Source organism: Psittacula echo (assembly GCF_963264785.1).
Source record: "Psittacula echo genome assembly, chromosome: 1".
In the NCBI taxonomy this organism is placed as follows: Eukaryota; Metazoa; Chordata; class Aves; order Psittaciformes; family Psittacidae; genus Psittacula; species Psittacula echo.
Genome location: NC_137735.1, coordinates 79,329,880 through 79,357,286, shown reverse-complemented (window position 1 = coordinate 79,357,286; position 27,407 = coordinate 79,329,880). Strand labels below are relative to the sequence as shown.

The following is a 27,407-nucleotide window of genomic DNA, read 5'->3' as shown; positions in this document are numbered from 1 at the left end:
AAAACAGAAGTGTTATTGATCCTGAAAATGTATCTTCTAAGTAACTCTACCTCTGCACACACTGGCACAAATGGTTTAAAGAGCAATGTAAGACAAGAGGAAACATTCATGGTTTAATCTGGTATTTGCAAAAGTAGTGAAGATCAGCAAATAATTGCTTTGGGTTTTGCTACTTCAGAGAGGAGAAGGAAACTCGACATCTTGAGCATAATGTGTTGTGTGTGCTCGGAATCTGCCATGGAAATCAGCTTTTAGCTGACATAGGAAGGAAAAGAATAGCTTTCTGTCCAGGTCCAGTTTTTGGTCCAGGCTTGTACTGCCCAGTTCTTTTCAGTGCCACGTACCAATCAGAGTATTTCCGGGATCGGTAAGTGTTATAGTTATTAGATTCCAGACGCTCAAAAAAGAAACATTCTTCTGTTGCACATTTCTAAAAGGGAAAAAGAAAAGGGTTATTGATATTCCGTCACAAAGCAATTCTTCAGATTGTTACCAACGATGTGAATTAGCAGTACATTTGGTTTTAAGAAATTCACATTAAATGTTTCATATTTGAAGAGAGATACATTTACTGTGAAAATACTGTTAAACACACCTGCAAGAAGAGGAGCTTTTAACTATGGTTTGTTTATTGTCTTTGACACAGACCAAGCATATTCTAGTTTGGTTCCATTACTTAAGTCTTTGTTCTGATCTGAAATCTAGACAACTCAATGGAGAACCCTGCCCCTTGGCATTTACTGACTTCCAAAGCTCGGTAGTTTTGCCATCTCATCCTAGATTTTCAGGCAATCTATGAGTGCTATAAAAATAATTAAAATAGGGTGAAAAAAGAATATGAGAAAAAGAAAAAATATATCTTTTTTCATAAAGACATTTTGAAATCATATTTTGAAATCAATATTTTGAAGATCATAAAGATATTTTGAAAGGTGCCATGCACTTCGCATACGTAACACCAATGTTTTCCTACAGCACGTTGCCAATGTAAATGTTTTGATATAAAAGTGAATATTTAGGTGGCAAATTATAGCATTGTCACCTAATGCTCAGGCTTCATGAACTATGTATTCTTTAGCATCTGCTCAAGGCAACATTTGAGAAGCTGGACTGCTGTCCAGCAGGAGCAGAATGTCCTGCACGTCACTGAGAGCCTCAGGCCTGGAAAAGCCCTCGGTATCAGTGGGTTTTAAAATACACTTTGACATTGAGTGTGGGAGGTTTTAATGTTAGCAATGGTGGTAGCAGCCTGCTGTGTGCCACCACTTAGAGCAGCCAGACTGTAATGACAGCCAAAATCCTCAGGTGAATCACACAGGGCAGATTAATTGACCAAAAGAAGCATCAACTTCCTGCAACAAGGTTCTTCCCTTCCTCATTTTCATGGCCAAATGCCACCCAGGAATTGATTCTGCAGTGCAAACTGCATCTGCCTCAGTATCACATTGTGCCAATTGACTACATTTTGGACTCAGATTACAAATTAAAATTCCTCAAGTTTGTTTACTCTCAAAACTGAAACCAGCATGGTAACCTGTGACTGCCACAGCAAATAGAGTATGGCCTGACAAAGGTGGTGATAGTATTTAGCCCTTTGTAACTACGAAAGGGCCAGTAAATGAAGGTTATTCTCACAAATATTCTTGTACTACAATTTTAATCCATAACATCAAGAGAGAAGAATTTCTCTTCATGTCTGGCAACACCTGTCTGGTCATAGCAAAACCACGTAAGTATGACAGACAGAGCTAACATGTCATACCCGAAATATCAAATTATTTCTTGTGAAATTTCAAAGTTCAATTCTTCCTTTCATGGGGAATTTTGAGAAATTTCTTCCATGACATTAAACAATCAAACACATTCCGTAATATAATATTTTGTCACTATAATTAAGTGAAACTGGAAAGTCAAAATGAGCCATATCAGAAGGGAATGTTTCAATTCTTCCATTAAAAATCTGATGGAATAGATACATTTCTGCCCAAATATTTCTAGCTAAAACAGCATTTCCTGGGGGAAGGTTTTGACTAGCTGCATTAACCAGCCATTTCCTCCAGTGACCAAACTGGTGAAGATAACCTGTCCCCCAAAACAACTGGGTCTGTTAGTAAACAGAAAAAATGAAACTGCTAAATCAAAAGCCATATCATTTGAGCATTTCAGCAGACCAGCAGTGCTAGCAGTGATATGCTGCCTGTGCAATAAATCATTTTGCAAAACCCAACTCAGAACAAACCATAAAGACAGGTCTCAACAAATGACTAGATGAAAAACAGGACTGAATAATAATTTGCAGGAGGAATTTTGAAAATGTTGATATATTTATAAATGAAGGATGCTAAGCAAATTGATCCTCGACACTGAAAAGTAATAAAAAAAGAAGAAAAAAAAAATGAATGGGAAAAAGCGCAGAATAGTGATAAGGAATCAAAGTTCCACAATGTTTTGAAAGAAATAACTGAAGCTTTCAGCAGATACTAATTCATGTGCACTGACGACACCACTTCACCACAAAGATTTCCAGCATATGCTCTTTCAGAGCTCTCACTGAAACACACCACTGCTCAAACTGAAAATGGAATGCTGGCAATTAGCAATAGTTTCATGAATGCGTTTATAGGCAGAGAACAGTAGAGGCACAATTGGCCGCACACTGTTGGGAGTCACAGTACAGAAATCCTGATGGAAAAAACATTGCCTGTGCTGCAGAAAATGATCATGAAATTGCAGAAGTATTATTAGCCTGGCTGTAGAACAGAAAGAGAGTTTTCACCTATGAAAAGCAAAAATGAAGAGCTGCAGGAAGCAGTACAAGGGCAGCATGTTCTACAAACAGAACCCACCACACAACAGTAGGCTGGAAATTCCAAATATAAACACCCCCAGGCGTTTATAACTTTACAAACTGTGCTAAACACCCTGTTTTGACCATTCACTGTTGCTCAGGATAAGGAGGGCAATTTGAAGGGAAGCTGAATGCCACCACACCAGCACCACAGGAAATTCCCAATTATCTTTAATTCTAGAATAGCACAGTGAACGACTCCTCAAATTTTCTTCAACTGAGCTGTCACACAATATCGAAGTAAATAATGCTGTAACTGTTGAAACAGGCTTTTTTAACTGTACTCACAGGCGTAAGCAAAACGGGCCTCCAGGAGCCAGGATCCCTGCTCATGTAAAACTACTTAAGTGTTTTGTTTGCCTTCAGACTGATTTCAGCAGAACCATGGGGAACTGCAGGTCATTCCTGCAGCCATCAGTATGGGTCTTGCATTAGCTGCAGGTCAGCTGGGTTAGGAATGCACATTATTATGAACCCTGGTTACCGGTGGGGACTTGCAGAGGAGCTGAGCAGAGCTGTGCTCAGGATACCAAAGCATTGGGATTATTACAAACTGCTGCTCTAGTAGTTCTAGAAGTTTGTCTGCACTGAAGGTTAGAAATATGAATAACAGATTTACAGTGTCTATGTCTCATCAGCAAAATGAACCTAACTGCAACTCTTGGGGCTTCTAAATTTATAATCTAGCTCTAGGCAACTGTACTAACTTCCAGAGTCTGCTAAAAATATTGACATTAAAACACAGTTAAAAATTAAGCTGATACCAATAAAATACACAGAGTTTAAACTAAAACTCATCTCTTTAAAGACTAGTTTATCTTCATTTATATATATATTTTATCATCATTAGCATTTATCATTTTAACATCATATTTGATCATAACTTATCATTTATCATTTTCAAAATTTTTTTTCTTCCCAGTTTTCTAGTTTGGAAGTATACATGACCAAAAAAAACTTGATTATCTACAAAGAAGAAAATGGGAAAACAATACACAGAGATTACTATCAGACACATAAATGATTTTTTTTTTTTTTTAAATGGCTTTACTTTCTACTTTGAAAGGGTCTTTACAACCACTTTATGGGAAAGTGAAAGGAAAAAATTCCTCAGGGGGGGAGGGGAGGGGCGTGATTGCTATGATTTTTCTCTCCCAGAGAGGCCATTCCAGATGAATTTGCAGCTGCTAGATGGGGAGACATTCCCATCTTCTTATAGTTCATAGACCAACTAATTGACAAAAGTTGCGCAAATAAATCACACAGAGAGAAGCTGAGTCAGTCCTGCTGGAGGAGAGAATACGTAACAGAGAGTGAGGAGAGGACCCACCAGCACAGATAAGACACACCGAGAGATAAACATTAAAATGCCGCTGCTTACCAAGGCCAGCAATCTGCCGTCCTCCTTCATAGCCAGAAAGCGATTTGCGCTTACGCCTTTGATTGACACCACTCCTCGTTCTTCTGCCTGAAGCTGCAGTTTGACTGTGAACACAAAAAAAGACGAGTAAAATTTCTCAGCCATTGTTATATTTCAGCACTTGACAGTGAAGCCTATGGCTTCCAACCTGCACTCGGAGAAAGACTGAGCTTCAGCTTGCAGCAAAGGTAGTAAACTTTCTGATCACATTTTTCATCACAGAAAATGCTTATGACAAAGTAAGTAGCTATTGTCAAATTTGCAACAATATTCTTTGATCGTCACATCAAAGCAACTGAAAAACCTGTACAATTCCTCCAAGGACCACTTGTGGCACCGGCAACTGCTCACAGAAATGGAGATTTTTCATGGCAATTTTCTTGCAGAGATATTTCTTAACATTTATAGAACAGCATTAGACACAGAGTGCACACAGCTTTACAGGGCTAGATCCTCAGTGAGGCACAAGCCTGGACTGTGACCGAGGCCATTCAGGACCGTATCACTCACTAAATGTTCAACAGCAAAGTGTCAATCATACGTCCAACAAGGAGTTAGACTAAACCAACAGAAACAACTGCAGAAGTTGATGAGAACAGCAAAGACACAAGAAAATGGTGTTATACAAACACTATTGAAAAACAATAGTGTTAGGAACATGAGAAGTAGGTTTATTTGAATCAATTACTTTCAAAAACATTGACCACTCACAGTTTTTTGAAAATCTGTAATATCGTCTCACGTAGCTTTCAAATACTGCCTTTGAATTAACACAAGGCCTAAACCAATTTTTCTAGCCACAGATCACATGCACTAGTCCAGGTTAACACACAAATGCTTTTCCCTTTGCCTATGGCTTGTTTCAAGCTACAAATACAAGACCAAAGTGGCCTTCACCTAAATCTAGAAGAGCTATTTGCTTTTTACCTGCTTTTTTCTTCCCTGATTGCTCACATCGTTGCATTCAAAACAACAAATGAATGAAGCCTTTAAGTGGTTACAACAGTACAGCCAGGAAGTTGCATCTATGCTGCATTTCTGTCTCACCTTAACAGGCATATCTGTGACGCTGTACCACAAAGTTCAGGTTTTTCATCCATTAGCTAATACTACAGGATGGGGATGGGGAATACTACAATATAAAGACTACACCAAATGCCATAGAAAAATCCACCAGATACCTCTACCCTCTACATGACTTAGCTATTTGTGGCTCAAAGGAAATCTAAACACTGGTAGAACTGCTATTTTTCTGGAGAAGCAGAGAAGGGGAAGTAACCAAAGTATGTGTTGTCCTAAACCTCACAGAAGATCCTGTTTTACTCCAACCGTATTTAGAATATCACCTTCTGAAAACCTATCTTTGATTATATAAAATGTGACTTTAAAAAGTGAAAAGGGCAATACAGCAGCTCGTATGAGCTCTTTGGACTGCCTGAAGCTTCCTCTTCCATCACAGAAAATACAGGCCCATTCCCTGCAGCTCCATCCCACTGAGCCCACTTGCACAGGCAGTACAATTCAATCTGATATCAAACACAGCCATTTCAGTAACAGCAGAACACAAGAATTTTTATTCCCCAAAGCCTTCAGTTTTCCTCTGTTGTGGGTGGCCATTATTTCCAGTAAAATCTGCATCTGCAAAACTCTCAGTTAAACAGAGCAAAGAGAAGCAAACCCACATGAGTACTCCTTTTCTGTGCAACACTGTGATTCATATCCAGAGTTCTATTAAACAGGGATTTTTAAGAGCAACTCTACATCTGTAACAGGAAGCAAGATCATTGCAACACAGGCATCAAAAATGAAGAGCAGCTGAGAAACAGCTTCTCACCTTCTTAGGATGTATACAGACATAAAAGACTTTTGCCAAAGAAACGCAGGAGCTAAGGAAGGAACATGCAAGATGTCGCAACCTGGTACTGGTTATGTGGCCATCAGGTGTCCAAATGAAGGACATGACTCATCTGGTGTGAGACTATTGGTGTTTCCAAAAACCAACCAGACTGAACTTCTCCTTCCTTCAGCTTGCATCCCAGAAATTATCTTGGGAATTAGTTCAAAACATTTCCTATTTGAACACACTTTACAGAGATCTGACCATTATAAAAGCCCAGGTAGAGGAACCGACAGCTGTCCTGCACTCACAAGGATTTGGCCATTGACTGGCATAAGTCTGTATTTGTCCATTTCCTTCTTCGAAAGGTTCACAAGAAATGCACACCTAGTTCTGTACAGCAAAACTGGTATCACACATTGGTGGGGAAGGGGTGATGGGCAGTACTCAGACACGGGCTTCACTACCCACCTGCTTCTGTGAAGTATACATGTTTTTTCTGTTTAATGATGCAGTCTTTAAAAACTTGACCTTTTAAGCCACCAGAAAAAATGCCTCAAGCGACCATAAATAATGAAGAGGGAGCATCTCTTTGAGATTCAGAGGGAGCTTGCTGCTTATTTGTCTTTCTGTTGTGGGGAAGAATAGATTTTTGCAATACAAATGAAAGCTGTCTTCGTTTACTTTTGTTGCTCCTAAATACAGGACTGAAGAAACTCCAACAATAAGAATACGAGGAACATTAAATCCTTAGGATAATTGTTGCAAGCCCTCTTTTAAGCATTATTTCATTTGATTTTTCCCTAGATACAGACATCAGTAAGAGTTGCTCGTAAATCCACTAATTAGTATACACAACTGAAGCCGTACTAATAGAAATGCTGCACTTTGAAGAAGATAAAATGGTTTCTTATGAATTATGTGTCTGTTGTCACTTCAGACAAAGAAAAAAACAAAGAAAAAAGAAAACAACCTCTCATAATTCACTAATAACTCCAGGTTTCCAAGGAACACAGAAACCTCTGTAGTCATAAAAAGTTAGGTGAAATGTTTAACTTCACCCCAGAACCACATATCCAAAATACAGCCCTCCCAATTTATTAAGCCAAAATCAAACTTGTGAACAGCTTCAAAAAACTGCAGTGCAACTTCTAACCCTCTGGGGAAGCAGGAATGTGGAGAAGTGCTCCGGGCAACGACTGGGGGAAAAGGACTTTTCAAGATGTGCCCAAGCATACAGCATTCAGTGTACACTTAACTAGGAACAGCTGCGTGAAATAGCTGGAAAGTAATATGAATTACTGCAGTATGGACCTATGAAAGCTTCATGACTTTCTCTTAACAAAAAAAAGCACAACCAACTCCTATGGCATCATACTGGGCCAGAAGTTCAGATTCTGTAAAAACAGACTTGTAGTAAATGCTTTTAAAGCCTGTAAAAATATTTGTATAGTTTGGAGAAATGTGTGAAAAGTGTTACTCTTTAAAAATAAAAGGGAGAAGACATTTTCCTGCAGTTTCAAGATCACTGCCACACTGAAAGCCTCAAAAGTAAATTCACTGATTTTCTTTTCCTACTCAATAAGCAGAGCCAGAATAGCTGTGTAAGGTTTTCTGGTTTCAGTGTTACTTTACGGCTTTATTAATGCAATTTGCCACGACGTTATGTTGATGAAGATGCCAAGGTACAACACAGCCTTATTAATTAAACATATTTTTACCACGTAGTCATCACCAGAAGCAACAATTTTAGGGATTTTCTCATTGCAACTTGGTACAGTTGGCCACAAGAGAAACCTAACACTCGACACTGTATCCATGTCTTTTGCAGCCTTTAGATGAGCCTTTAGTTCAGACACAGGCCATCATTTCAGATCTAGTCATAGTACTTATTCTCACTATAACTGAACCTCAAAACCAGATCCATGAAAGTAAACTAATTAAGAAGTTTTTAATCTAAAACAGTAGCACAGATTGTTGTGAAACAGGTAATTAACTGAGAGCCAAAAAGTCCCATTTTCTGAGTTATTCTGGGAGCCCTTTGGGAGGACCCCACTCCAGCGCAGCAGTAGGTTCACATTCACATCATGCCCTTTAACATCTGATGAACACCAAGTGTAAGGCTGTGGTCAATGCCTGCTGGTTTTGCGACAGCAGAGATCTCAGCACACCAAGCGAACACCTTGAGGACTGAGGCTAAGTCCTCACAAATTAATGAATCAAGAAAACACCCTAGCCCAATTATAACCTACATGGCCTTTATGCACAGACAACTAAAAAGGACTCTGTAAATTTTCGACTGCTATTAAGACTCTCTTTTGTATCTCTTCATAATAAGCCAATGTATGATCACCTTCCCTTTTCCTGCTGAGTAAGAAGAAATGAAGTAGAAGACATAAAAGTTTATCTTCATGCCAGGGTAGAAACTCTGATGAAGAAGGATAAAGCTGTACGTTTGAAAGATATAAAAATGCTTAGAAAACATGAATGGAATAAAGTTAAGGCACTGAACTATAATTAAGGAGATGGATTTAAAACCTCCCCCTGACACAAACCTCTAACACTGTAAGATAAAATTATTAAAGTATCCTAAATAAAGCTCTCCTTGTTCCTGTATTCAGCACAACCACAAACCTTCTACCTAACAAATGAATCTGTTAACAGAATGTACTTCATGGACACAACAACATGGTCCATAGTACTGCAGTGAAGGCTTTCCCAGAAGAAAAGATACCAAGCCCAGAAGCAGCCACTGTACAAGCCGTACACTTAAAGATGAAAAACCAGATGTGGCATCATAACAGGAAAGAGAACAAGAGAACTAACACATAAAGACAAAATTCTCAACCCAGAATTAAAATTAATCAATATGTATTTATAGCCTGCAGGACAGAAGGCATTACACAAATTTTTAACCAGAAGGTGATTGTTTCAAAGTTACCTGGCTCAAAAGCAAGAAATGCCTATAAAAGTTCCCGTTATAGGGAAAAGATATACAGTATCTGACAATATACCATGAGCAAATCTCTCCTTGCTCACTTTGCCTGTGGCATCAGGTGATCCCATCACACTATTCTCCTTGGAACCACGCTTTCCAACTCCTCTATGCCATAATAAACACAGGAGTAAAGTCCTACTAGCTATGCCATGGTCCTTCTCAGTGAGCTCACCCACACAACAGGAGCACCACTACCCCACAGGGAAGATCATAAAACTTCAGTTTTCAGCACAGGAAAACATACAAAGCAGAGATTTTTAATTATGGGTCCAGAGATGGGTTGTTTGGTTTTGTCAGGTTTTTTTTCTCAGTCATTCTGTTATGCGGTTTTCCCCAGGTATTGTAAAAGGATTCCCATATGAAAAAAAAAAAAAAATCATAAAAATCACAAGCTGTCTGTCATCCTTTTGAACTGCAAAATGCTTTCCACAGGCAGATGTGTCCAAATCCTGTCTTCAGCTGATGAGGGTGGTGCATACTATTTCCAGAACATGGGAATTCTGCATTTTACAGCAGCCAAGCTGAGAGCTCCCTGATCCACCAGGATGCGTGGCAACCTCTGCATCTCAACCCAACAGTCAAAACAGAGAACATCAATGGCTTGTCAATGCTTTCTCACAGCGAGATCAGTGAACCATAGCTGAGCCAAAATAAATCCTGTGAAAATTTTCACCACGTTCATTTTTGACAGGACATGCAGGAGTCCTATCAGCACCTAGTTGTCTAACATTGTTAAAGCTATCATTAAAGACCGTTTACATCTGTGTGTGTATAAATATATACAAACACACAGATATATATATATATATTTACAGCCTTCTAAAGCTGTAGGGGTAATCTAACATTCAGAATTTCCAGATTTTATTTTACAGTCACATGTGTTCTTGCTTATAACATCACCTACATTTAATTATGGCAGATTATCCAAACAGCTACATTTACCTAAAGAGATGATGACTAACTAGGAAAACACCTCACTTTGGATGTAGCTTGAGTGAACCTACTATGCCTTCCAGTAGTATAAAAAAGGATGGGATGGGATGGGGATGAATATTTGTTCTTCACACTACATGGAGGCTACGTTAAGAATATGTATTCACTGATGTTTTAGCTGTAGAACAATATGAGCTACAACTTATCCTGAATTTCCATCAAAACCAGTACAATTTGTGGCATTAAAGGATGTTGAACCACACTGCAACACTCATCAAAATGCCTGGCAGTCTTCCTTACCTCCATGTACACTCAGCCTCTCCTATAAAAGACAGCTGTTCTGTATGCACGCACAAATGATCATACAACATGAACCTGGGGGTTTTTGCCAGCTTCTTTTCTATTAACCCAGGAAATCTGCAGGTGCACTCTTTCCAACAGTGATGCTCTGGCAGAGAGATTCTTACCAGCATCTGAAAGGCAGAATGACTAAACAGTAGTTTTCCTTTCTGTTGTAAGACAATCTACAGAAGATTAGACTTCTTCAATGCCACTCCCTAATGTATACGTTAAACAGGTTCAACAGTTCTGGGTTTGGGTTTTCGGTTGGTTGGGTATTTTTAGATCAAGTCCTCATCCTGTGACATGTTAAATGCAGAAGAAAACACTGCCCACACTGATGTGTTCCTCCCCTGCAGCCAGCAGAGCTCTGTAGGCATGGATTTCCTCAAGCACTCATCTCACTAGTATACTGTGGATGTGAAATTATAGTTACACATACATGACTACCCCTCTTTCACAGGGTGTATGGTCAGGACAGATCTATAAGTTGGAGGGTAAACTAGCCAGGATAGTTGACAGAGAGTTACAAATGGGTACATATTTCACCATTTAGAGACACTTCTCTGAGAATATGGAAGTTGACAAATGGTATTTAAGAGCATTGTGGTTGGCAAGGTTTCAGATTTCTGTTACAAATTGGATCTTCCCTGTCTTTTCTCAAAAGAGCTCAAAAAAGTATTTTCAACACAGTTTTGCACACGCCAGTGGAGAAAAGAATTTTATGGACAAGTAGCACAACACAGAAAAGATGTTAGTAAATGTGGAGAACACTGAAAACATGTATTTTCCAAAAGTTCTTTTATTGGCCTGAGCCCTAGAACTGAAAAATTACACGTACAGTGAAAACTCTAAAGTCCATTTACAGTTCTCCCTACCCAACAAAGCTTTTTAATGGCCCAGACCAAATAAAACTGCACTTACTTAAATGGTCCCAAATGGTTTCATTGCTCTGCATCATAAAGGGTTCGGCCAAAGACCTCCTTCAAAACTGGTTTATTTGGAAGATCTTGGCAAAATCTAGCAACTTAGTACTTTAGGAAAAGAGAACTGCACATCTTGGAAGCTACACACTGCTGAGTACTACCTTTCTCGCACACTCCCCGTCGGACATCTGCTGGCAGATGCAGAGGAGTGCTGCTGCCAGCCCCAGCTTCCCAAGCCCTTTGCCTGGGGCAATCAGTGTTCGTGAAGCAATGTGCCATTATTTTACAGCAGCTGCATTGGCTAAGATGTTCTGGAGCAGGAGTATGCCACACTGTCACTAAGGAAGAGGGAAAGCGGTCATACTGGGGAAGGAAAGGGACAGAAACTCATTAGTTAAAAAAAAAAAAAAAAAAAAAGAGGAAGAGACATAAAGAGAAAACAGGAACTTAGACAAGGGAAGATAAGGGTGCAGCACAATCGTGCAGGAGAATGAGGCAAATTCCTGCACCTTAAGTAGGTGGAATTTGAGATGTATTAGCCAAATGGATTCATAAAATCCTCATTTTCCTACTTCTCCACAGGGAAATGGGAGATCTAACCACTACATCACAGAAAACCTAAAATAAAAGCCAACCCTCAGATCGTGGCTTTGGATACACTTACACAGTAAATGATGATGATGGCTTGGCTTCGCGAACGAAGATTTGGGAAGGGCATTACCCACACTCACTACAAGCACGATGACTAAGGGCAAGTGGAAGAGGCAAAACTGATTGGAGAAAAGCTGCATAGGCAATCAGGAAGATTCCGCACGAGACTGTCATCTCCTGGATCAAGCTTGAGCCCAAAGGCCTGAACCGCCCACAGGCAAGGTTGGACCTGCAGCTTCCAGTTCACCTTGTCACCTGCCGTTTCGCCCCTCGCCTGTCACTACAGGGCTGTGCAAGTGTGAGTAAACCCTTTCAGCCTGCGCAATGGATTTTTTAGGTGAGGCGCAGCGTGCACAGAACTGGCCCCACCCTTTACACCTGAGGTTTATCTGCCACAGCCTAGATAGCTGGGACGGTGACAGCAAAGTCCTCAGGGCGTAGGTTTTGTAAGAGTGTCCTTCTCTTAGATGGAAGACCTTACAAGGCTAGACGAGCTCCATCAGCCCCGGTCTGAAGATAGGAGTTTTCCTTCTCCTATGAGGAAGGCATGTCTTCACTAGCGAAGATTTGGAAAGGGTTTTACCCACGTATTCTGAACAAGACGGTCATCTCCTGGGTCAATCTCGAGCGGCCAATGACGCAATAGCACAACATCAAGTGTCTAGGTGGGATTCTGACTTAGAGGCGTTCAGTCATAAGCCCGCAGATGGTAGCCTCGCGCCAGTGGCTCCTCAGCCAAGCGCACGCACCAGGGGTCTGAACCTGCTGTTCCTCTCGTACTGAGCAGGATTACTATTGCAACAACACATCATCAGCAGGGTAAAACTAACCTGTCTCACGATGGTCTAATCCCAGCTCATGTTCCCTATTAGTGGGTGAACAATCCAACGCTTGGTGAATTCTGCTTCACAATGACAGGAAGAGCCGACATCGAAGGATCAAAAAGCGACGTCGCTATGAACGCTTCACCGCCACAAGCCAGTTATCCCTGTGGTAACTTTTCTGACACCTGCTTAAATCCCAAAAAGCCAGAAGGATCGTGAGGCCCCACTTTACGGTCTGTATTCGTACTGAAAATCAAGATCAAGTGAGCTTTTGCCCTTCTACTCCGCGGGAGGTTTCCGTCCTCTCTGAGCTCGCCTCAGGACACCCGCGTTACACTTTGACAGGTGTACCGCCCCAGTCAAACTGCCCACCTGCCGCTGTCCCCAGAGCAGGTGGTGCCTGGCATGCACCGGCCACTTGGCGCCAGAAGCGAGAGCTCCCCTCGGGGCTCGCCCCCCCGCCTCACCAGGTAAGTGAAAAAACGATCAGAGTAGTGGTATTTCACCGACAGCCAGGACGCCGGCGGGCGGGTCACCCCGTGCCGCCAAGCGCACGCCTGGCCTCCCACTTATTCTACACCTTTCATGTCTCCTTCACAGCACCAGACTAGAGTCAAGCTCAACAGGGTCTTCTTTCCCCACTGATTCCACCAAGCCCGTTCCCTTGGCTATGGTTTCGCTGGATAGTAGGTAGGGACAGTGGGAATCTCGTTTATCCATTCATGCGCATCACTAATTAGATGACGAGGCATTTGGCTACCTTAAAAGAGTCATAGTTACTCCCGCCGTTTACCCGTGCTTCATTGAATTTCTTCACTTTGACATTCAGAGCACTGGGCAGAAATCACATCGTGTCAACACGCACAGTAAATAAATTCATACCTTTTTTTTTTTTTTTATACAGTAAATACAGGTATGATTAAAGCCTATGCTATACTTCCACTATAATCTACCTAATTAAAGATCCATATGAACAGTCTTCAGTGCACTAAAACCATGAGTAACCAGCCACGGTCAGAATCACACAAAATTCAGGTCATAATTCAGCCCCTACCTAGTCCAGGCTCCTGCTCAAAGGGCTCCGTAGCTTCACATGGAAAATCCTGCTGTTCGCTGCTGCCAAACGCACATACTGTATCAAAGCTCACAAGGGTTAACCCATGTTTTCTGCTGTCACACATGTAAGGCATAACAACAGTGCCCCACACACATGTACATATGCAGAGGCTGCTTTCATGCTCTGCAGTTTTCTCACCACAACAAAATGCTGCTCCCTGGGTAGTACCACACAACCTGGATATCCCCCTTCAGTACCTACACTCTCCCCTGCAGGACACCAAATACCACCCCAAATACCCCAAGACAAGATGCCAGCATCACTACAGCACCTATAATCTTCTCACACAGCTCTTTGTTGTTCTGCCTCTCTCATTTAAATAACCTGCTTCAAACAGCAGGAAAGAGAAGCTCTTCTCATAACTCTAACTTCACTATTGACATTCTGCAAGAATATGACATTAAATACAACATTTTATCAAAAGGACTCTGGGCTCAAAAACACTGATCAGCCAAGGCTCCAAGAGATTTTTTTGAGTCTATGAACTTCTCAACAGCAAATACATACCCAGACCCTGCAACCAACAGAGCAGCTCACAGACCCTGAAAAGAGCAGAGGAATCTGATGGTATTTCAACACATTTTCAGTAACATACAGACACTGCATTTGAACTAAAAAGATCATTAGCAAAACACCTCTAACTCAGTTTACAAGACGGGAGAGTTTATGTACCCCCTGAAAAATCCCGGGCTGCACGTCTCTGGATCAATGACTAGTGTTACTGCAGTCTCTGCTGTGGAAAAGCTAAACCCCAGCCAAAGGCTCAGGGCCCATTTCCAACATATTTGCAGAGGCCCTGTAAGGAAAATCCTTCCATGAGGCCCCCAAATGACACTGTGGTGAAGCTGTTGCCCCAGCTCCCTATCACTCGTCCTCCTGCACCTCCATGCCCACAGAAAAAAACAAAATAGCAGCCATTTGCAGTCCCACTGATACAGAGGTGGACTGCCTCTGGAGCGAATAAGTATCAGAAATGCAAGGAAGTTCACAAAAAAAGGGAGAGAAAATAAGAATCAACAATGCTTTGCTAAATGCAACACCCTACGACCAAATTCCCACTCCCACATACTCCAGGGCTGATGTTGGCTGATTCCTTCGTGCTTGGAGGCAATGTCTATTCCCAGCCAGGTGTCCAAGCAAGACACACAGTTGAGTGTGCTTGCTCCACACCTAACACAATAAACCCTCCCAAACCCAAGGGCTGGCTCATCAAAGAAACACATGCATGTACACACACACACACACAGAAATTAATACCCCATTTTGGCATTTTCAGAGCCAAAGCTGCCTGCTGGGCCAGATCCAAACCCCAGCCTGTGAGCTGGTGATTCCTACTGTAACTTATCTCAAGGAACTGGAAATATCTTTGGCTCGCCCTCTCCCACATCTAGTCTCTGACACTTTTCTCAAAGACATATTAAGCATATGAACATCTTCTGCTAACTGATAAGCTTTGCGATGACATATGAGGCAACCCCAGTCTTGAGACAGCAAACAGAAAACAGCTCTGCTCTCTTTCATACACTCATTGTAAAGCAACTGTGCCATCGCCACAGTTGAAGTACTCCTAAAACCTGGAACACGTGGGGAGGAAGGAGAAACGGACGTGAAAACCGGCAAGCAAACCTCAGCAGGAGAGGTGGTCTTTTAATAAGCAAAAACCACAGAATAGCAACAAAAACAATCAAGCAAATGAAGTGTCACACTGAGAAATAATGAGTCACACTCCTGTACAAAGGCACAGTTCTTTGCTTTTGCGTGACAACATTGTAAGTGTATCTTTTTCCTTTTTGCCAGCCAGAGGCATAAAACCACTCACAGACAGACCTAAGGTCTTTAAAATGTAAACATCTACAACAAAAATACACACTTTGGAAACAGACACACTTCAGACAGTTCCGGTTACACTTAAAAGTAAATCCAAGGCTTTAAACAGAATAATAACTTATCTAACTGTTTAAATATCAACCCACTGACCTCGTCTACCACATTAACATGGACATTCACAGATTTTAAGAGGTTTTCATCATTTTAAGTAGAACAAATACCTAATAAGATAAAAAAATTTTCCCTATTCAGGTTGTCCATCTATTCTCATTTATATCTTGACCTAAATTCCCACAAATCTCCAACACCACCTAACACATACCCATCACACTGGGAATCCTCCCCAGGAAACGCTGATGACCAAATACACACCATCCTCAAATGCTCCCTAGAAATTTCATATAAAGGACAGTAAAGTCATCCTGCAGAAGATCAATTTCAGAATACAGTGACATACAACATTTCTGGCAACAATCTGGCTTAGTGCTCCTTGCCCATTTGTCTAAGTATAAAACACAATTACATTTCTCCATTTCACACATCTTGCATAAACCTGTTGATCAAACTTCATCAGGTCCTTTAACACTTAAAAGCACTAGAGTTTCCATATTCTGCTTACAAAACACAACTTGGGTTATTTTGTGCTGCTGACTAAGTAAACAGTGATTGCTTGGCATTACACAAGGACTTCAAATGCCAGAAACTGCAAGTGCACCGTCATATAAAAGTCTTCTCAATTCCTAGCTGCCACACTGTTTCCAGTCTCCTTGTCACTGCAGATGAGCTGACTGAATCATTTACAGGCAAGAGGTTAAAACAAGCAGAAAAAATTATTGACTTTATCAGAGAAGAACTTCATTCATTACTGGATACAGGTAATAAAGCCTGATCTCCAAGTTCCCAATACCTTTATCCTCAGTTATATTCAGAACAAAATTTGAGGGTTTCCTTATCAAAACAACGAATATATGTTCACAGATGGTTTTTAGGACTTTTCCCAAAGGGCTTTTCTTAACAAGGGTAAGTAATCCATCATGTGTCTTTAAACTGCTTTCACTCCATTTAGTATTCCCTAACGTAAATTTCAGAATAAACGCTTCCAGTTGTTCACCTCTAAAACAAAGCTGATGCAACTGTTTAGCCAACATAGTAACATCACTGACTAATATCAGAAGATGCATACAGACCCTGCAGAATTTCAGCTCTTCATGTTTACCATGCATTCCCTAATCTCTTTGTAACTACAACCTGGTTTTCACTTGCAGCAAAACAAACATATATGAAAACAGGGACAACCTGAGATGAGCTCAAAAGCATCACTTCCTAAGACAGAGAAGGTAAAAATTTATAGAAGGTATTTTTAGTGCTCCTTCTTCACATACAACTCACACAACAACTATTCAGTAGTACATAGTATTTTAGGGCTGTAACTGATGCCAGGGCAGTAACAGATTTGATGAGATGAAAGGAAAAGGCTGCCAGAACAGTGGTAAGAAACTGCCAACCCATAGGCTTTATAAGCCTCAGTGTCACTGTTGGAAAGGAAAAGCTGGATTTTAGAAATGCCAAGAAGAATCAGCAAATTGGATTTCAACAGTCTAAAGCACAGTGGTGAAAGAGGAATTGTGTCAGGCACCCAGAGTGCCAGGGAGATGGCAGAGCAGACAGAAGTCGGAAGAAATAACAAGCTGATAAGGAGGAGTTCCTATGAATTAAGTTGCCCTTTAAAGCTGATTGCTCTTAATCTGGCCAGAAGGTTCAGAGACAGAAATTGTGCTGCTTTTGTATTGCCTCTGTCTCCAATACCAAAGAAAGTTAATTAATCACTGAATCTTTAATTAACATTTTTGCAAAAAGTAAAAAATAATAGTAAAAATTCAAAATCCATACACACACACATGCAGAGTATTTCACTGGTGCCTGTCCACCTTGTTTACTGCAAAAGCAATGCAAAGACAACATGCAGCCCAGAGACTTACTTCATCCCACATCTATTTTATCCCCTTCCATCAAGCTGAGTAACCACCCTACGCTGACATTTAAATAATGCATCCACAGAGGAACAGCATGAGCTGCAGTGAAGGACAACAGCAGTCAATCACTGCTGACCCAGAATAGTAGTGAATCAGTCTTCACAAAAAGGCTCTGATTTGTTTCTGAATGCAGCCTCACCTGAGCATTAAGAGTTCTTCTTTGTAAGAAACCAAATTCCCCTAACATCCAAAAATAAAATGCACTATGCATTCTTAGACTTCCCTTCAAATATTAGAGTAACACTTTTCACTTTTACAGCATCCTGTGATCACTCTGAGGAGGCAGACAGAATACACTGTAGGGCCCAGCCTGTACTGGGGAGACAAGAACTTGGGTCTGCGGGACCACAGAGAGATGGATCAGGCTGTAGTCACTTCCCCAACGTCCAGCTCTCTGAATAAAATCCCAGCGCTTATTCTGAATGCTTTGAAACCAAGCTAAGAAGGGACACGAGCACTTTCCTGACAACGAAAGACAAGACTTTACAATCTGCAGCTTGGAAGAACCTACCTGGCTTTCTGCTGTTTCAGCCACACCATTACTAGTATTAACTATGCTGGTTAAAATCTGCTTGCTGGTTTAAATCTCCACACTGCTCCAGACTTCACTGAAGAACGTGCTTCTAAAGTATGCCACAGCTACAAGCAACAGCAATCACAGCCTTACCTGATGCCACATCAAATCAGCAGGCAGGCCAGACATCTCTCACTCTTAATAGCATTTTTTCCTAATATAGTATCACGTAGACAATATGGATCCATCCTACTAGAGCTTTATCACTGAAATTCAGTCTTATTTTGAGACACCTTGCTCTGCTTTTCAACGTCAAAGAGTAACAGTTTACAATCACAGGTACTAGCTCAAGCGCAGAAAGGCTAAACACTCTGGAAGACATCACTTCTTGAAGCAGTTAAAGCAAGCAGAAGGTTGGGACTGAAATAAATTAAAGCTGACAACACGGGGCAGTTCTGTAGACCTCTTCAGTGCTGAGGAATTCCTGCATTTCTAAGGACACAAGCACAGTATGTCTTTTCCTCTATTTTCCCAAGTGAATGACATTGCCATTAGCAAAACATCCACAGTGACTCTGTAAACATCTGTAAAACCACAAAATGAATCCTTCATATTTACATATTCAGAGGCATGGCCAGGCACACATTTAGCTGTTCTTCCCACTTGCTCTATTACACTTGGAGAAACCTGATGAACTGAATCCATATGCTATTTCCCAGACACTGCTCAGCCGAACAAGTCTGTGCAGCAGGATACTCAGGTGACTTCTAAGCAGAGAAGACGGTCTCTTCCTATACATCCCTTATATGGTCCTCACCAGCTCCTTCTCCACACTAAAAGTGCTTGTATTTTTGTATCCATCTATGTTGCTGCAGGTATCAACAGGACCTCATGGAGTATTGCACAAACTACTCCACAGGTGTGGTCCTCTACATCCAGAAATCTCAATCTCATTATTGGTCTTCCCAGAGTTGTGGGACTGTATTAACACTAATTGTCATATGATCCCAAAATGACTATTCTAACCTGAAATGTAACATAGGTAACAACCACACGGACTCTCTCTGTTCATCCTCTTCAAGTCATCTGTCAAGGAAGACTCTGTATCTTGTCCTGCATTCTAACAGACGACGTGGTTCAGGATGTAGTACCACAAGACATGCAGTGACAATTGAGCTGATGGTAGCTGATGTATGCTAATTTGCCTTTATTGGCAAAAATATTCCACCACAGAATGGCAACACAATGTCTAATAAAACACATAAAGCACAGTAAGTTTGCAGATGGACAGCAGGTCAGCCTGAGATTAGAAAGAGACAAGAAAAAGACTGCAAGCATTTTCAAGCTGTATCCCAGCTGGTATCTATCCTTGATTTTACAAAACACATCATCAGGCAGTATTTCATAGCCATGAGTATCAGAATTTTGTGACTTTCACATTCCAGATGAAATGCTAACGACTGCTGTTTTCCGAGATCTGCTGAAGTCTCGCCAGAAGGTAAGAGGCAAGCTAACAAGCTCCACAGCACAAAAACATAACTTCACCACATGAGCACTGCAAATGTCTATGGAGTCTAGTTCCTACTTCACCCTTCCCTAGTACCCTTACTGTCTTTCTCCTCTGAATCACTCAAGTGACATGGTTTCAAGCTGTCAAAGTCAGCCACGAGTGATAGGTCATAAAGCATCACTCAAACAGAAGTGCACCATGACAGTTTCTGCAAGACAACCTCCACCCAGTTTTGTAGACATCATCTCGTTTATACTCTCAGACGATTGTATCAGACTGCAGTCAAAATCTGGCCCTACCCTGAACAAACAAAAAGCTACATAAGATAATAATCCTGAAATGCCACCAGTACCCCAGAGAGTCACTCTTTAAATATTTTTATTGAGAAGTCAGGAGGCAGCAGAAGCAGCAGGCAGGAACTCAATTTACCCATATATTGTCACAAAACTCCCTACTAAATAGGACAAATGATGATGAGTTGCTTTATTTTGAAATGCTCGGTCTTAAACAGAAACTAATAAAAACAAAGGCTATTAATTCTGCATCAGAATTGAAATGCAATCTCATTACTAACTTTCAGGCTTCAAAATAAACATGCCATAAACATTTCTAATAGCACCTGGTATAGAGACTCAATTCAGAGATTTCATGCAAGTATGGACTTTATTCAGTAACAGTAACTTCAGCATTCTCAGGATAAACTTTGCTTCAAAATTGGATTGTGTTAAGGTTATACAGTCCATTTTGTTTTTACTAAATAATTGCACTTAACATGCTGGCACTGACAGTCAAAGAGCTGCATTGCTTCTTGTGTTATTAACCAATTTGGTATAATTAATCACCTCTCAAGTATTTTGAGCCGACAGATGGCCAGTGATCCCAGGGCAACACTCCCAAAGTTGCTAAAAAACCATAATAATCAAAACACAAATTTCAGTCATCTCTTTCAAATACAGTCTTCTCTCATTCACATCAGAAGTTATGGATGGATTCATGGATTTAGTTCAACCTCCTTGAACAAATGAGGAAGCATGATAAAATGTTTTCCTGGGAAATAAAAAGGAAGAAAAAGGTAGAAAATATTAAGCTCAGAGAAAAACTCTCAAAGAAACTCTTGTTACATGTTTCACTTCACTGTTAGCAACTTTCAGTATATGAAAACACTGAATAATTCTTTTTTAAAACTGCTTGCCATGTATGTAATTTGGGGGAGTTGTGTAAAGCTTACGGAAACAAAACATCACTGGAAAGATTGTAATTTAAAATTCAAGTTGAGACTTCAATTAATTAAAAGGCAATTAAATAGAATTCTGCCCAAAAATCCAGAAGGTCCCCTTTCTTTTAGCAAATACAACAGATGTATGCATTCTGTGGAAACTAAACACAAGAGCAGCACATTTTTCTGGGGTTTATCTGTGAGCACCTTTCGAATTCTGTGACTGTTAATTCTGCTTCTGAAACAGGTGCTATGTTTCTTCTTGCCCATTTAACTATCTGTGCACTTGGCACCTCTCTTGGAATCCGAACCTGCTTTTAATACAGCAGATCAATCTGAATCAACTTTCAAAACTCTCTAGTAATATGCATCCAACACACTTAAACAAACAAAAGAAAACTCACGGGTTTCAACTAACTGCAATTTAATCTCTTCATCTATCATGTCAAAAGAAATTGTTATCTTAAAAAACATTACTAACATAGTTCACTTTCTGTAAAATGCTTTCAAATATATTTCTACCACAGGATAAACTTTTTCTTAGAACCAACTGCATAAATTTCAACCATTTCTTAGCTAAATAAAACCCACTAGCAGCCATCTGATCTCATTCTTTTGATGAACAATCCAGGAACATGTGGCTCCATTTTACCAAGATGACAACTAAGAACGTTCGTTCTGACTTCACTAAATCTGTTACATGCATCACTGCAGTTTTTACCAAACATTTCAACCTGCCCACATAAGGGGGGCATAAAGACAGCTTTTACAAGAAACCAAATTTATGTGACTTTCTCCATAATTTCACTGTGCTGTGAAACTACTGTATGTTATGCATATTTGCCTTATTTATTCAACTACAGCTGTGCAAGGGCTTTTTTCTGTAAACAAGAGTATGTAAGTATCTACAAGAGTTCCTGATTTCTAAAGCCTGTGGGAAGGTTTAAGGGCTAAATCCTACCCTCTAGTGCACCTGCGGATGGTGGTGCCCTGGGAACCTTCCACACTCTCCCAACAGCCATTTCCAAACCGGGCAGAAAACAGCTGGGAGAGACAGGACAGTACACTGCCCACCAGAGACATTTTGTATTTGCCTTGCTCCATGTTCAGAGTGTACCCACTACTTGGTCACACACCTTTGGGATGGGTAAGACTCACTAAAATCGGGGTAAGAGGATTAGCAGACACAATGACAGATGTGAGAGCATCCTCCCCTGAACAGCACCAGTCAGTGCCCAGCCAACACAGGTGGTCTGTCCTTCATTTCATCAATTTACCCTGCTGGACCACACACAAAACAGTATTTCTACGACAAAATAAGCAGAAGATGCAAAGGAAGCATATTCTCAACTTTTTTTTACACAGAGGCTCTCTGCTACCTCATTCCCTAAACCAGCTACATCCAAGAGCCAGGAGGAATTTCTGTGTTGACCATATTGTAGAGAATTAGTATTTGGCAAACCAGTTAAGGTCTGTGCAACAGATCAAAAGTAATGTAAAATTAGTCTGTTTTCAGGCACATCGGCGGAACACCAAAACAGGAGAAATCTTCCAAGTCCTAAGTAACTTAAGCACTTATTAAAAAAAGAAAAATAGGCACCAGGTACTGAACCTTCATAATAAAACACTTCCTGACATTTGCTCAAAGTTGTCTTTCTCAGGATCACAGGAAGTTTCCTTCCATTCGCATGAACAGCAATCAGATTTCTATCTTCTTGATTAAGCTATATGCTCTAAAAATCTCTATATACTTCAGTATTGCCTTTTCAAAACTTTTACAGCATAAGCTTTTAAATGTTGTGCATGATACAAGTAAAAACCACAACATTAACAATTACTTATGAAAGAGACATTCTTAAGAAGGAATTTTCCTGGACCAGTATTAACCTATTTTACATTTTCTTCAGATACTTGTGGAAGAGTAGCCAGGTACTAAGCAGGAAGAAGACATTTCGGACATCTGCAGGCTTGATAAAAGCTCTCGCTGCTGAATCCTTTCCAAGTGACAGACTACAGCCTTGTCACCTCATTAAAGAGAAAGGCTTGGGATTCCTTGGACGCCTTGGTTTATGCTCACCATGAAATAAAGCTGCTCGAGAAATTATGGAAATATATAAATGCCAACCGATCCTCAGTGAGGCAAACTGTGAAGGGAACCAGCTGTGCTATGAGACATTCATTAAAATGTATGGATAAATGTTCCCTTTCCATTTCCCTTACTTTTCCCCTTCACTGGCACTGTAACCTCTTTGAGGCAAACACCTCTGGACAGTTTCTAAAAATCTTTCCAAGAAGACTGCTCTCTGTACGTTTTCCAGGGCAAAAATCAGAAGTAGCTGATCAACAACGACGACAAAAAGACAGACATGGTTTTTCTGTTTTGCTTTAAACAGCAAACTCTAAGAAAGTGACTTCTGTTCCTTGTTTGTCTGAAACATACCTCTTCAAGGGAAAAAAATAACAGAAGTCCCCAGGGTGTGTCCAAAGGGGCACTTCACTGAACTCACTGGACAACACACATCTGATGTGGCAATACTGACCATGTAAAACGTATTGTCCTAGTTTATAGCTGTGTGAATCATATGATTCCAACCCTCCAGCACACAGGATGCCAACTTCCATTCCCAATTTCACTAACAATACAATTACAAATAAACCAAGGTGAATAGGGGGAGTGTAAAACAATCAAAACTCTCGATGCCATGACATAAAACAGACAATACAGTTCAAACAAGCCGTCCCGTAGTACTAGAGGCAGAAGGGAGCAGAGTAAGAAAGAACATGGGTCATGGAGGTCTGTTTACAGTATTAGACTTTGGTCTAAAACATAAGCAGGTAGTCATTTGCCTTCTAAAATAAGAACTTTCTGAAAAGTAAAAATGAGGATGTGCTAATCAAATGCTGCTTTATATAATTAATTCATAAGAATAGCAGCTACCACAAGAATCTCTCCTGTCTTTTAATTAGATTTCTAAACCAAAATCCCTGCAGCCATTTTATTTTTTTCCCACAACCATCTTACAAAACTTTTTACTTAATTAAGAACACCATGAGTTATTTGAGGTGTGTATTTTCTTTGTTAATTTCTTTTTTAAAGTCCTCTCACATAGTCCCAGATTTATTGCCATCTGCCATACCAACGTGACCTGCCAGGCATACCACAAGATTTCACAGGGACTTCGACAGAGCAGCACTCACCAGGTCAGGGTTCAGCATCGCGCATATTCGTATCTAATGACGCATTTACAACAAAGATGCTAAGGATGTGAATCGTGTAATGCCATATCAACGTGCCTTGCTGACGTATCAAGCACTGATTTCTCTACTTCTCAGAAATAAGAGTTCTTCCAGGAAAAAAGGAAAAGGGGAAAAAAAAACCCAAACAAAAAAAAAAAAAAAACCCACACCAAAAAACAAACCAAACAACAACCAAGAGCTGTCTGATAATGGGAAAAGGAGAGCATGACAGCACAGGATAAGGGAGCAGCTCAGGCATGGTAGCAATCCTAGGTACACTTGTCAGAAGTGAATCCCACCAGCCCTCCAGCCCTATCAACCTTACAAACTGCTCTTTTGAAACACAGGGATTTTCTGGGGATGACCAGACAGTGCCAACCTGATGAGTACCCAAGGAACTCCCTGGCAGCAGACTCTCTGCAGCACAGGACAGAGGCTGAATCAGTTATTTATAACTTGGGTTTTCTTTACCTGTTGCCACAATCCACTCAAGATGAAAAAGGGCAGGAAAAAGAGAGGGGCTTCAGAAAGACAAGTGCCAAAGGAAAGGTAGAAGAATTCTAGTGATCAGACAATACTGAGGAGGCAGAAAAGAAAAAGTACAGAGGCAAAATGGAGAATTGGAAAGAAATTACAGCAAAAATAAAGCTATAGAGCAAACCAGAGAAACTTGAAAGGGAAAGAGTGAGGCAGTACCACCAACACCAGAAAGATTTTCAAACATAATTCCCTACTGGGAAAGCAACATGAGAAATCAGTTCAAAAAATTCTAGCACTGATAAGGCTTAACAGGAAGAGAAAAACATATTAGATGGACTAGAGAACATAAAACTAGTACTAGTTTTCCTGGCAGAATAATTAAAAAAAAAAATGCTAGAGGGCTGGAGATGACTATGGGAGAGCTCTATAACGATAAAAGATAACAACAGTGAACCACTCAAGGTGGCTTGGCCCAGTCAGGTGAGTGCAGAACAACATGCACCACGACTAGCATTTTTCAACACAAAAAAGCAGAGTGCAGAATGAGGCAAGAAAGGATAGCCGTGGCAATGTCCAGAGTCAGCATCAGCCTCATATGTCCTCAATCCCTTTGGCGCAAATTTCCATCATATTTTCATAGCTACTTCTAGGAGCAAGATGACACACTTGCTGAAATAATGAGAGTTATTTCCTGTAAGAATTCCCACATTTCCAAATACAAAAGGCGAAATCAAGCTGAATACATTACTGCATACTTTCCAGCACAGACGGGATCCTGCACAGTAACTGACCGGTATGCGTAAAAACCAAACCACTTACCTATATAGTAAATTAACACTTTGCTTTAGGCATCAACATTTGTAAAGTCCACATGCAACAATATACTGCATTGTATTGTCAACGTATGTTGTTACTACTCACACAACATCAACTATGCTTCCCTTTAAACCAGTAAGTGAGAGAGAAATGCAAACATATAGGACCAAGTCTGAAAGCTTCCAATAACTTTTCCTAAGAGTACTCATTGGCCCAATAAATGATGCTAACTTCCACAAGATATACTGTTCCACATATATCTTCAGCCCATCGTAGCTACAATATTTCTACCAAAGAGTCACAAAATAAAACAACCTCAGAATGAAGCCCAACTTGGCAATACTGTTATTTGGGAACAATCTGTTACAGGATTTCTGTGGAATCCTTGGAAAAAGCTTCTTTGTAAATGGCGAGTGTCCAAAGCAGAAAGTAATATTTAAGAACCTTTGGTCTGTCTTCTCACTTCCTTCTCATGTTCTGACTTCAGTCCCATCTGTGCATCTATCACTCAGACCAAAACAAAGAATCACAGTAAGACATTTCACCTGCTCTTTAGGCCAAGTGCCTGCAGACAGGCCACTACCTGGTCAAGGTGCATGCATTGTACAACAAAAAGATTTCTCAAACCAGGACTCTCATTGAGACTATCTATCTGATAGACAGCGATACAGCAACTCCTTGTACCAGTTTTGAAGGAAACAGCTCATAAGCACTCCAAAAACTCCCTGCTACATCCACAAAAACTCCATAATGAGTACTTTCAAAATATTCTGAGGCCTGCAAAAAGGAATTTTGCTCTTGGGAGAAGGAAGAACCTGCATTTGCAGGCACAACCTGCGCCAAACTCCCTGTGAGAGCGCCTGTGGCAGAGCGCGCACCACATAGGCCAACTTGGGTCACGGACCCTCGGACCACACTAACCACTCAACCCACGGGATGTGTTCCTAGCTCACAGCCACTTCCTCACTCAAAAGATCAGATATCAGGGGACAAACTGCTTCTGCGGGAACCTGTAGGGTTTATTTTATCTGTATTTTGACTGCTATTAACTAAGTTTAAACAAAAAAAAAAAAAAAAAACCACAAAAAAAACCCCACACAACACAACATGGAGTGTTTTAAGCCAAAAGGTGTTTTGACAGTACAGATAAACCCTGCTTCCTTTAACAGATTTACACCTCCATTCCTAAAAGTACTTGTATGTTAAGAGTACTCCTATTCATGAGGACCTACCCACACTGGGAATAAACTAACTTCTACCTTTATGCCACTAACGTCCTTACTAGAGACGCATAAAGCAGCCGAGTGCCATTACACACATTTAAGAGCCATGCAAACCAATTCAGACACTTTCAAGCATCTGAGCAAACCTCTCCGTGTTTGATAAGCATTATACCGCGGCAGGTTGAATGAGTTTGCACAGGGACGATGTGCCGACCCGGTGCCGATGTGGTGGTACCCGACCATGGGAAGCCCGGCACGATCTGGAACCACCACCGTCGATACACCCCTGTATGTACATACGCACAAACCGCATTCCCGCTCATAGGCACGTTTATTTATATATAAGCATACGCGTGTTTAAGCACGCTTTCTAAGCAAAGCTCGTTGCCGATGCGTCAGCAGGGCGAGACGGCCGCCGGGAGCCCCGCTGCCTCGGGCGCAGGGTCCGCCCCAGCCCCGGCCCGGCGGGACACTCACTGTGAGGGTCGCTCTTCTCCCGGACGCCGTCCACCCGGCCGTCGGGATTGATGCGCAGGAAGAAGCCGCCGTTCTTGCAGTAAAGCCGCTTGGGGTCCTTGAAGTGCCCGGGGGGAAAGGCGCCGCTGCCCCCGTCGTCGGGCAGCGCCGGCAGGGTGGTGATGCTCCCCGTCGCCGCCAT

General features: G+C 41.0%; 1 protein-coding gene across 1 annotated transcript; it reads right to left on the bottom strand.

The window, feature by feature from the left end:
* Positions 1 to 244: 244 nt before the first annotated feature.
* FGF2 (fibroblast growth factor 2) lies at positions 245 to 27,407 on the bottom strand (the record flags this gene model as incomplete). Its single annotated transcript, XM_080635967.1, has 3 exons — positions 245 to 430; positions 4,230 to 4,333; positions 27,227 to 27,407. 3 exons carry the CDS (start codon positions 27,405 to 27,407, stop codon positions 245 to 247), a joined length of 471 nt encoding a protein of 156 aa, XP_080492093.1.